The sequence below is a fragment of the Asparagus officinalis genome, chromosome 2 (assembly GCF_001876935.1).
Source record: "Asparagus officinalis chromosome 2, Aspof.V1, whole genome shotgun sequence".
NCBI lineage: Eukaryota > Viridiplantae > Streptophyta > Magnoliopsida > Asparagales > Asparagaceae > Asparagus > Asparagus officinalis.
In genome coordinates, this window is record NC_033795.1 from 39,367,352 (window position 1) to 39,379,944 (window position 12,593).

Sequence of the window (12,593 nt, forward strand, 5' to 3'; positions counted from 1 at the left end):
TCATTAAATTAGCTTACAACGTCATCCTTAGGAAAGCTTACTTGAATGACTTCTAAGTTGTTCCCTCCGTCTACCACCAAAATGATGAAGTTGGCCTTGTGTAAAGTAATCAACAGGAGGTCAAATTATACTATCTGCTCTCTGTAAAGGGTAAAGGGACACTAAAGACTATGCTAACCAAAGAATTCTAAGCCTACCCACAAAGAGATGAAGAAAGGGAAGGAACCACTCCAGTGGAAGAACTAAAAGAAGTTCAGCTCGGCCCCAATAAAACTAAAAAGATTAAAATTAGGTCAGAGCTGATTGAGTTGTAGCGAGGATCAATTATCACATTTATTTGCACCAATGTTGATAGTTTGCCTATGGACCTGAGGATATGCCAGGAATCATCCTAAAAGTGATAGCTCATGAGTTATTCGTCAACCAACATATCAAGTTGGCCCAATAGAAGAAAAGTTATCTTGAGCCGAAGAGACAACATATGGTTACAAAAAATAGTCGATCGACTATTGAAAGTTGGTTTTATCTGAGAAGTCCAGTACTCAGAATGACTAGCTTATATGGTGCTAGTCAAGAAATCCAACATCAAATGTAGGATGTGCATTGACTTCATCGGCCTCAAAAAAGCATGTCCCGAGAATAGATAGCCCCTCCTCCGGATTGACTAACTGGTTGATGAGAGTGCTGACCTTGAAATGCTCAGCTTCATGGATGCCTTCTCTGATTATAACCAGATAAAGATCACAGAGCGTGATGAAGAAAAAACCTCTTTCATCACAGATCAAAGTACTTGTTGTTATATGGTAATGCCCTTTGGTCTTAAGAATGCAAGAATAACCTACCAGATGTTAATCAACAAGATCTTCAAAGATCAATTTAGTCGTAATGTGAAGGCGTGATGTAGATGACATATTGGTGAAGTCTAAACAGATCGACTCTAACATTGCGGATCTCGAAGAAACCTTCTTCGTCCTCTATTAGTACCAAATGAAGCTCAACCTTACGAAATGTACCTTACGAGTACGATTGGGCAAATTCCTTGGATTCATGTTAACTCAACGAGAAATCAAGGTCAACCTAGAGAAGATAATTGACATTGAGGAGATGCCCGAGCCTCACATGGTGAGGGATGTCCAAAAATTGAATAGGAGGATAGCTGCTTTAAGCTGTTTTCTCTCCAAGTTGGCTGAAAGAAACCTTCCCTTCTTTAAAGTCCTCAAAGGGGCTAAAGGATCCAGGGATGACATTCAGTGGCTGATAAAGTGTAGTAATGCTTTTACAGAGCTTAAGAGGTATCTGATCTCCAGGTTCTTATTGAGCAGACCCATTGAAGGGGAACAACTCTACCTCTATCTAGCCATCTTGACAGAAGCTATGAGCTCAATCCTGGTCTAAGAGGGAGAGAGAACGTCTGGAAACCACTGTACTACGTCAGTCGCATCCTGAAGGCAGCCGAACTCAACTGCATCCTCATTGAGAGAGCCTCATTCGCTCTCATACTAGAAGGCTACGCTCGTGCTTTCAAGCCTACACAGTGATAATAAGAATAGTCTGCCCTTAAAAAGGACAATCGACAGTCCCACCACTTCCAGCCAAATGATCAAGTAAAAAAAACCATATTTTCAGGATGAAGAAATTTTCTAAACAAACTCATTCATAATTTTTTTTCTAAAAATAGACCTATTTGAGTTTTATTTACAAAAATAGACTTATTTTGTCTTAATCCGGTTTCTAAATAGTCGGGGTTGCCAACCCCGACTATTTAGTGCATAGAATGTTAGGGTTTGGGGTTATAATTGAGGGTTTACAGCCTCCTAAATAGCCGGAGTTGGCAACCCCGACTATTTAGGAACCAGATTAAGATAAAATAAGTCTATTTTTGTAAATAAAACTCAATGGGTCTATTTTTAGAAAAAAAATGATGAGTTTATTTAGAAACTTTCTTCTTTTCAGGATTTTTAACTTACAAGTCATACTTTCCAATTTACAACCCATATTTTCCAATTGAAATCTTTAAAACCCCTGCATTTATAAGGTTTTCACCAGTGCGGTGGATTTAAATACATTCCCCCAACGCAAGAATCAGTCATTCAATGTGCACTATCTAACTCCGCGTACAAACAAAACATGGTGAACGGGAAAATATCAAGCCCCCGTTAACGTCCGTCCGCCATCGCCAGTTGACAGCTCGTCCCTTAAATACCCCTCTCCTAACATCTGGCTAACGGTGACGTTATTTTTGCCGTTGCAACGGACGCTGGAAAAAGATAAAAAGAGAAGCGGTATTGATTGAAACCACCAGCTCCCGTGGCCCTCTTAGTTCACAAGCGTGGAGAGATCACGAGCGAGAGAGCTCAAAATCCCCAAAATTTCCCTAAAATTTCCCATATTGATGCCAATTCTCTGCACGATTACGTCCATTTTATCCAGATTTGAGTTCTGAAACCCCAGTGTGCGAGGGAAATCGGATTGGATCTGGTGGAGGTGCGAGGGTTTGGAGCTTCATTGACGGCGATTATGAAGGAAAAAATGGTCATACGGAGGTGAAAGCTTGCTCCTTTTTCGTTCACATTTGGGGTTTCTAAAATTTTCTTTTGGATTTGTGTTCGGTGGAGTTTTTGGGGGGGTTGATTTCGAGGAATTTTGGGGATTTCAAGTACTTATGCTGGGGTTTGTGAATCATTGATGCTGCTGCAGAAATTTAGGTAATTGGAGGATTTTAGAGGAGTTTGTATTGATTTTCTTCAGAGAAATTTAAAGTTGGGTCTAGCTACAAAATATAGGAATTTTTTTAACATCTAGGGTTTTAAAATGTTTCCTGTTGTTTTGATTTCCTGTCCCCCTGTGTTTATTTCGAGGAATTTTGAGGTTTTTAAGTACTTATGTTAAAGGTTTGTGGATGTTGCTTGAGAAATGTGTGGTCTTTTTGGGGATCTGAAACTATTGTGTTGATTTGCTTCGGAGAAATTTTAAAATTTGAGGCTTTAGCTACAAAAAGAATAGAGTGATGTTGATTGATTTATGTTCTAGTAATACATGTAGTTAGAAGATTGAAGCATTTAACTGTTCTGATGTTATTGCTTTTTTTTTCGTTCTTCAGATCATTGAACCGGTTCTTCTGCGTTCTTTAATTCCTTAGTTGCAGCCAGTTTTTGAATAGCTCCATGATCTCAATTACCAGTTTCAGAGAGTTCTTTTGATCTCTGAAATCTCAAGAAAAATCTCATCTGTTTCGCATCAAGCCAATCAATCTAATTGAACAGGAGAAAATGCAGTCTAAATCCCGGATCCATGCTGATCCGTCTCTCTACGAACCGGACCTATTCGATCAGATTCCTGATTCCATTGTCCTCCTCATCCTTAACAAGGTTGCAGATGTTCGATCGCTTGGCCGATGCTCTGCGGTCTCTAAACGCTTCAATACCCTCATCCCCCTCGTCCATGATGTCTATGTCAAGATCGATCGGGTTGTCACTGTTGATGGAGATCCTGATGACACTCTAAACCCATCGGTTCCAAAACCTCGCAACCTATTCTCTCACTTCCTCAAGCTCATGCTTTTCACCCTCCTCAAGCCTTTCCACAACCTCCGCAACACTAATGGAGGGAACCGAACTCTCTTCCCACAGCTTTCTCAGCACTCCCCTGCCCAAGTTCTCAAGAATTTCACACATGTCCGTAATTTGAGGATCGAGCTCCCTGCTGGTGATGTTGGAACTGAGGAAGGGGTTCTCTTGAAATGGAGGGCAGAGTTTGGGAGCACACTGCACAACTGTGTCATACTTGGTGGGACACGAATTGATCGTAGGCCTGCTTCATCTGATCAGGAGGCGAGTTTAGATGACAATGGAAGCATACCCGAGTCGTTCTATACGAATGGAGGGCTTAAGCTTAGGGTGGTTTGGACTATTAGTTCTCTGATTGCTGCATCTACACGGCATTATCTTCTACGCCCGATAATTAAGGACCATCCTACGCTGAGAAGCTTGGTATTGACAGATGCTGATGGGCAGGGAACTCTTGTGATGGGTGCAGAGCAGTTGAAGGAGTTTAGGGAGAAGCCTGTTGCGGCCTCTGCTTCTTCTAATAGGACTCAAGTTCCTGCCTCTAATATGAAGCTGAGGTATGCCCCTTACTTGGAGCTCCCGAATGGAATGGGAATGCAAGGAGCAACACTAGTTGCAATCAAACCTTCGTACGAGAGTGGCAATGTTGGTGGTGGTAGTAGTAGGAAGGACGCTGAGGCTTTTGTTTGTGGAGCATTTGATGGTCCTTTTAGGGCAGCGGTAAAAGCATTGGTGAAGCGGAGAACTTATCTTCTAGAGATGAATGGCTTCTAGATCAGTAATCTCAAATTTGCGACTCTGCCCGTAGTTTATTTTCCTCTACCTCATCTCAATACGAGAATCGGCGTTAATGGAATATCTAAAAGATAAATAACATCTCTACTAGCTTGAGGTGTGTACCAGCTATCCGCAGTCTTTTTTACTTCTATCTGTACAGTAATAATCGCTGGTTGTGTTTCATCTCATGATATAAATGGAGTATTATTTGTGACTTTGTGTATCTTCATTATCCTCTCCTGTAAATGTGATGTTGATCGTCTTCTTTAAATATTCTGCTTGGGTCTGTCTGCTTGAAAGCTACTTTTCAAAATTGACTGGTCTTGCAATTTCTGACATATCCCCTTACATGCAGTGTTGTGGCTCTCCTACTATCCATAGATGTCAAATCTTCTAGGATTCTTTTGACAATTATGTAATAAGGAGAACCGACACATTTCAGAAGCGATTGCTTGGATTTGAAGAAAGTAGGGGGGGTCAGCTTGACAGCTCTCCCCCTTGAACAGTTGCAAGCTAAACTGGTAAGAGTTCTGGACGTGGGGGAGGTGGCGCAATTTTGGACGGGTTTAACCGTTTTAAGGCCAAAAGATGTCCTATCAAAACTAGCATTAGGTCCTGGTCCACTTCTTTACCAAATGATGAGGAATTAAATTGGTTTCAACTAAACCAGTTTTAAGTTGGAGTTGCCAAATAAAGCATAGGCATTTATAATGAACCGAGGAATGGAATGTTCAAAGTGCCTGGAGGTATGTAGCCTATTTCAGTTTGTGACCCTATGGATTTAAGATGGCCACAAATGCTTTAGATGATTCTCGATTTTATTTGGTGGAATACATGTCGAAAGCTGCGTCTTCAGTTTGCCTTTAGAGGATTTGATAATATATTTCATAGGAATAGTTACTTAGCATACCTTTCGAGTGTTTTTGAATCTTGCATTTGGCTACAACTAGCTAGAGTATTTTAAGGCATCACTGTGTTGAAAGTTGAATGGGAAATTTTGGCTGTCGAAGGTTAAGTATACTGTTAAGAGTAAGCTCCCACGGAATATTTGCGTTAAGTGCCTGGGTGCAGGATGAACGCAATCTTATATCAAGGACTCATGGATGAGTGATGTTACGAAAGGACAAATTTTCAAAACCATCCAATTTTGAAATTTATTTATAAAAAACGACCCATTTCAACCTTAATTTTAAAAACCGACCCAGTTGGTTGAAACTGGGTCGGTTTTTGAAAATTTTTTTTTCAAACTTCACGGGAGTTGAACTCCCGTGAAGTTTTGTTATGAGAAAAAACTTCATGGGAGTTCAACTCCCGTGAACTCCCGTGAAGTTTGGAATTTTTTTTTCAAAAACAGACCTAGTTTCATCCAACTAGGTCTGTTTTTGAAATTAAGGTTGAAAGAGGTCTTTTTTTGGGAATAAATTTCAAAACCGGATGGTTTTGAAAATTTGTCCTATTACGAAAACAAGTTGAGCTTAATTAAGTGGACAATGTGGTTCTGCTGGAGTAAATCAAGTCCAAAAGATAAGGACAACTCATGTGAGCTTCTGTGGTTTGAGTCATTGTTGGTTCTCGATATGGTAAGGAGACAGAAGATGCATAATTTTAACTTAATGATTAGCCTAGGATCCCTTCTGCTCCAGGCAAATGGGGAGAAAATGAAGGGTGGGAGCTTTTTATCGTATTATCCTTTTAGTATGGAAATCGCTAGCTTAGGATGTAATTAGTCCGTCAACCTTTTTCGTGCATCTGAAACTTTCAAAATATGCCACCACAAGGAAGAAGTATCTCAAGTATTAACTACTAACACATTGTGTAAATGTGATGTACAAATTAGAATTCTTAGTTTAGGTTAACTTGAAGGAGAATGCAGGCTTGGTGTAAAGAATTGTAAATACAACATAAAAAATTTGGGATTACTTTCAATCAGAAAAGGGGACATAAAGTGAAAGAGATAAAGGAAGCAGGCACTTAATAGTACTTAAATTTTAAGTCTTAATGTGCAAAAAGTGTGATCTAAATGTGGTTTGAGGTGTAGGAAGAGGTGAAATCTCACATGGTAGAGGCTGACACTGGCTGATTAAGGGGAGGAATACATGTGGAGCTTGGATGGCTTAGAATTGAACTCATGTGAGAACCACGAGCGTAATGCTAAAAGATCACCCAAATTAACTGTTAATATAGGCTTTTTTTGCTTAAAAGGCTAGATTTATGAATAATTTTTGATTAAGTTGGATCAGTTCACATATCCAACCACATGCTCATCAATTTATATATTGGTATCTGGAGCTAACATAAGCGTGGTGGTACTTGCAGAGGGAAAAACATTATGGTTCATTGTATGATTCGGTTTGTTGTTTCACCACCATCATGTTGCAGTTCATACTACAAGTCGATTAGGATTAAGGAATATTTTATCGGCACTGGACTTTACCTTTGCCCTCTTTAGAATTTTGCATTATTCTATGACCAGTTATTTTTATTGCAGGGCATCACACTAGGCACGTAGATTAAATTTTAACAGTGTGATGATGTTAGAGAAAATCACACTAGGCACTCATGTGAGCTTCTGTGCAGTTCATTATTGGTCCTTGCATATGCTAAGGAGAAAGAATCACATGCTTTTAACTTGATAATTAGCCCAGGATCCTTTCCTCTCCAAGCAAATGGTGGGAGCAAATGAAGTGGTGGGAGCAATTTGTATGCAAGCTTAGAGAAGTCATTAAGCTGGTCCTCTTTGTAAGTGCATACAAAGCGAGGAGAAGATGGCTACTTGAGCTGGACTCACATGAGAGCCGTTGAGCCTCTTTTAAAGATGGGGTGGTACTAGGGACACACCCCCAACCACATCCCAAACCACACCCCTTTCTCTCATATGCTACAGTACACCGGGCCTCACATGAGATTTTAAATTTCTAAAATCTCATGTGGGGCCCGGTATACTGTAGCATATGAGAGAAGGGGTGTGGTTTGGGATGTGGTTGGAGGAGTGCCCCTATCATTTTCCTTCAAAGATTTTGGACATTATCTGATGTGAATTAAGGTGTAAAGACGGGAAAAAAAATTAGGTCACCCTCAATCAAAAGATGAGGGAAATAAGCCCTAAAGTAATAATCATATCGCAAGTCATTATGTGCACAAATAGTGATGTAAATAATGTGGTTTGAGTAGGAAGGGTGAGATCTCACATGTTGGAAGCTGGCAATAGCTGATTAAGGGGGAAGACATCATATAAACTGATCTGACTTAACCTAGCTTGTTGCAAAAACTAGTCATGCACCTAACTTTTTAATCAAACATATATTGACAGTTTGAAGGTAAATGGAAGCCGATTCGGGTGAGATGATCTGTAGGCAGCCTTCTCATGGTTTTCACATCTGAGTTCTATTTTAAGCCGTACAAGCTTCAAGTGCTCATCAATTCCGATACTATTGTTCGCAGCTAGAACAGGGGAATGTAGTTGTGCTTGCATTTGAAGCTATAATGGACAATAATGAGATATTTTATGATTTCATACGCTAGCCTCCATGGTATTGCAATCCAACCTGTTGGTGGCTTAGTAATTGATAACGGAGTGGAACGCTCACTCGATCGATTAGGAGCTTGCTAAAACTCTACGTGCATTAATCGTGCAAGGCTGGAGGCTTGTGATCCTTATTGTTAAGCTTCTTAGTTGTCCTGTAATACTAGTAGGGAACCTGCCACAAAATTTAATATAAACAATCTGCAGTGATCTGAAAGCCGAGTATAATGTTTATGGGATTTAAGTATTCTCTAATTAAATTGGGTTAACATCCGCGTGCCAAGCATAATGTTTATGGGATTAGGAAAAAAATGCTTATGGTGATGGTACTACTCTTGATGTTTATACTACTCGGCTTGAGTTCATTGTTGTCTACCAATATTACGCCTCTTGAGCTATCAAGGTTTTCGTATTTCTGCAAAATTAATCTATTGAGTCAACTTTGGTCCCAAACCACATAGGACCCTTGTCATATGGAGGGCTCAGGCTCCGTGTTTAAGCCTATGTTGATCTTGTGTTGAGTTGCATGCATTCAGGAGGAACGTTGCTAAATTAGATGGCTAAAAAGCTAGCTGTTCAAAATGAAGCTAGAATCCTTACTGTGCGTGAATTAGTTTGGTCATGTTATTTTGCTTATATTGGTACGATAATAACTATTGGTTATGTTTATCTTATGATATAAATAGGCTATATCTGTTGTGCGCAGCAGAACTCTAATCACACGAATAAGAACGAGGTAGATCACAACTAAACACAAACACAAATCATAATCACATCAAGACAACGAATTTTACGTGGTTCGGGAAGCTGCCTACGTTTACGGGGCAAAGATGGGGGAGTTCTTACTATTAGAGATGAAGAGAATACAAAATAGGATTACAAAATCACTCAAAACCCTAAAACAAAGCTCTCTAAATATCTCACCAATCTCCCACAATTGGATGCAACAATCCTCTCACAAAGACTGCTTAAAACGTCTTTACTTAACCCTAATTAATCATGTTTAGGTAATATACAAACAACAAACAAAACAGGTCAAAAACCCAAAGCCTAGCTTAGACCCGAGTCGCGGTCGTCCGCCGCGGTCGTCGCGGTCGACCACAAGGCAACGACAGAAACCAAAAAGCCTATAGGATTTGGCTGGTCGACCGCACGTGACGCCGCGGTCGACCGTCAAAAGTCCAGAGACCTCCCAGGTCTTGTGAACGTTTCCGATCGACCGCAACTGATCTCGCGGTCGACCGCAACTGATCTCGCGGTCGACCGCGAAGCTTCCTGACAGATTTTTCTGTCGTTTTTCCTGAACTTTCTTCAACTATTCGCCAATCCTTCAAATTTCCACCTCGGTGAAGTTTCTTCCAAAACTGAGCCGACACCAAATCATCCAAATGTCCTACTTGTTGTGTCCAGTACGAAGTGGAATCAACCCACGACAACGGACTCAATCCACAACAAGTCGGGAACCCAAACGAGAGTTCAAATAATCTCCCCTCATCGAAATCAACAAGTCCAACCGGCTACATCGAAAAGACTGCCTACGTATCCCCTTGCCCAAGGAATCAAGCCAAACGTAGTTCACCCAAATGGCCTTCAAAGGCCCTCAACATTGAAAAATGTTTAATAGCTTCAAACAATGACCAAATTTCACACCTGAAATAACTTTGGTCAATATATCCGTAGGGTTGTCCTTCGTGTGGATCTTCTCTAATATGACGTCTCCATAATCCAAAATGTCACGAGCAAAATTGAATCTGATATCAATATGCTTCGTGCTTGCATGATAAAACTGGTTCTTCGCCAAATAGATAGCCGACATGCTATCACAATATACTCGAAGGGTCTCCTGTGCAATCCCTAAGTCCTTCAACAATCCATGCAACCACAAAGCCTCATTCACAGCTTCAATAAGCGCTACATACTCCGCCTCTGTAGTAGAAAGAGCCACTGCAGACTGAAGTATACATCTCCAACATATCGGTTCTCTTGCTAATGTAAACACATAACTTGAAGTAGACCGGCGCTTGTCAAGATCCCCCGCATAATCTGAATCCACGTAGCTAATACAATCCTGCCCATTCTTCTTATCTTTCTGAAAAAATCAAATTAACATCCACGGTGCCTTTAACATACCGTAGAATCCACTTCACGACCTCCCAATGACCCTTTCCGGGGTCGTGCATGTACCTCAATACCATACTCACGGCCTGTGACAAATCTGACATCGTATACACCATAGCATACATCAAGCTACCCATCGCATGGACATATGGAACATTCGACATGTAAGCTCTGTCCTCAACTGAAATAGGTGACATCAAAACTGAAAGCTTGAAGTGGGGAGCCAATGGAGTGCTAACTGTTTTTACATTGTCATTAAATCTCAATTTCTTCAACATTTTCTGCAAGTAACTCATCTGTGTAAGCTTCAATCTCCCCTTCATCCTGTCTCTCTCGATCTCCATACCCAATATCTTCTTAACTTCTCTAAGATCCTTCATCTCAAACTCGGATGATAGCTCTTCTTTCAACTTTCGAATAGCCGAAGAATTCCTAGAAGCAATAAGCATATCATCAACATATAAAAGCAAATATATGTACTCACCATCCTGTAGTTTTTGCATGTAAACACATGGGTCATATGGGCTCCTTGTGTACCCCTGACTAATCATGAAGCCGTCGAATCTCTTATACCACTGTCGCGATGATTGCTTCAAACCGTAAAGAGACTTCTTCAGCTTGCACACTAAATCTCCCTTTCTTGCAGTTTTGAATCCCAATGGTTGTGTCATATAGATCTCCTCATCTAAATCTCGGTGTAGAAAAGCTATTTTAACATCCATCTGTACCAAATCCAAATCCAGCTGTGCCACCAATGCTAATAAAATCCGAATCGACAAATGCTTCACAACGGGTGAAAATATCTTGTTGTAATCGTCTTCATCCTCAATCATGATGTCCACATTGGTCATATCTGAAAGTAGCTTTGTGTAGTTGTTAACATGCTCCCTAATGGAAACTCCCCTCTTCATCTTGAACTGGTAAAATCTCTTCTTCAAGTGTTAACATGCTCCCTAATGGAAACTCCCCTCTTCATCTTGAACTGGTAAAATCTCTTCTTCAAGTGAAGCTGATTCTCAATGCTCTGGAAACTCCCCTCTTCATCTTGAACTGGTAAAATCTCTTCTTCAAGTGAAGCTGATTCTCAATGCTCTTTGTAAGATACTTTTTATTGAGCGTTTCCCACAATCTCTTTGCCGATATCTCGTTCATCACATCATAAATAAGATCCAGTGTCAAGCATGACCGAATAACTCCACAAGCTCTACTGTTTATTTTCTTCCAAACCTTATCCTCCATGTCGATGGGTTTCTCTTGTAACTCAAGAGTCTCCTCCAAATTCTATGCATCCAACGCATCCATCACCTGACACCTCCACAAACCGAAATTGATCTTGCTATCAAACTTTGGAATATCGAATTTCATATTATTGATGCGCAGACTCTGTATCGCCTTTGTAAGAGACGAACCTGATGTGCTTGCTTCTCCTATGTTGTCGATCTAACTCTTCAAATAGGAATCATTTAGAGAATCCTTTGAACAAGCTCCAAGCCAAACCAGTAGCTCTGATACCACTTGTTGTGTGCAGCGGAACTCTAATCACATGAACAAGAATGAGGTAGATCACAACTAAACACAAGCACAAATCATAATCACAACAATACAACAAATTTTACGTGGTTCGGCAAGTTGCCTATGTCCACGAGGCAAGGAGGGGAGAGTTCTTACTATTAGAGATGAAGAGAATACAAAATAGGGTTACAAAATTACTCAAAACCCTAAAACAAAGCTCTCTAAATCTCTCATTATTCTCTCACAATTGGATGCAATAATCCTCTCTCAAAGACTATTCAAAACGTCCTTGCTTAACCCTAATTAATCATGTTTAGGGTAATATGCAAAAAAGCCACACCCAAAAGTCCAGAGACTGCACGTGACGCCGCGGTCGACCGCCAAAAGTCCAGAGACCTCCCAGGTCTCATGCACGTTTCCGGTCGACCGCAGCTGATCTCGCGGTCGACCGCGAAGCTTCCTGGCAGATTTTTCTGTCATTTTTCCTGAGCTTTCTTCAACTGTTCGCCAATCCTTCAATATCTGTGTCATGTTGTGTTAGATCTTAATCAAAACTTAAGATCTAAAACCATATAGCCATGATTAATTCCAAGAGATTAACAAGAATCATAAAGGAGCGGAAGTTTATACCTGAATCCATTGCTTGAACTTGATATGGGTTTTGATCTTCTAACCTTAGGGTTTTCTCTAGCCAAATTTCTCTCTAGATGGGGGTGAAGAGAATTAGAGAGTGTAACCCTAGATTAGGGACCATAACCCCTTATTTATAGATGTTGTACATTTATAATTTGGCCCCTCAACAAATCACAATTACAACCTAGTATCTGCACAATTAACCCCATGACTTATTTAAATACCCAATTAACCCAAATTAATTGATCACTTTAGTGGGTTATCCTGAAAGATAGCAATACACATTGATTAATCATATGTGCCCACAATTAGATTTATTAGATTAAATCCAACAATCTCCCACTTAGGCACCATATGATTCCTTAAATTGTGTATAACCTTATGAGCTCAAAAATTGCTATCACTGAAAATGTATTTCTAAACAATCTCGTCCATTGACTATATCAATATAGGATCAAAGCGGC

At 40.3% G+C, this 12,593-nt stretch overlaps 1 protein-coding gene across 2 annotated transcripts; it reads left to right on the plus strand.

Moving 5' to 3' along the window:
* On the plus strand, positions 2,272-4,616 carry LOC109830681 (F-box protein At4g18380-like). 2 transcript variants are annotated; one of them, XM_020398028.1, is made up of 2 exons: positions 2,272-2,543; positions 3,101-4,616. In XM_020398028.1, the coding sequence occupies exon 2, from the start codon at positions 3,270-3,272 to the stop codon at positions 4,338-4,340; it is 1,071 nt and encodes a 356-aa protein (XP_020253617.1). In that variant the 5' UTR covers positions 2,272-2,543; positions 3,101-3,269; the 3' UTR covers positions 4,341-4,616. The 2 variants fall into 2 exon arrangements, with proteins under 2 accessions (XP_020253617.1, XP_020253618.1); XM_020398029.1 differs by lacking the exon at positions 2,272-2,543 and adding an exon at positions 2,550-2,705.

Excerpts from the sequence above, each read along its gene's own strand:
- LOC109830681 (XM_020398028.1), top strand. The coding sequence starts at position 3,270 with ATGCAGTCTAAATCCCGGATCCATGCTGATCCGTCTCTCTACGAACCG.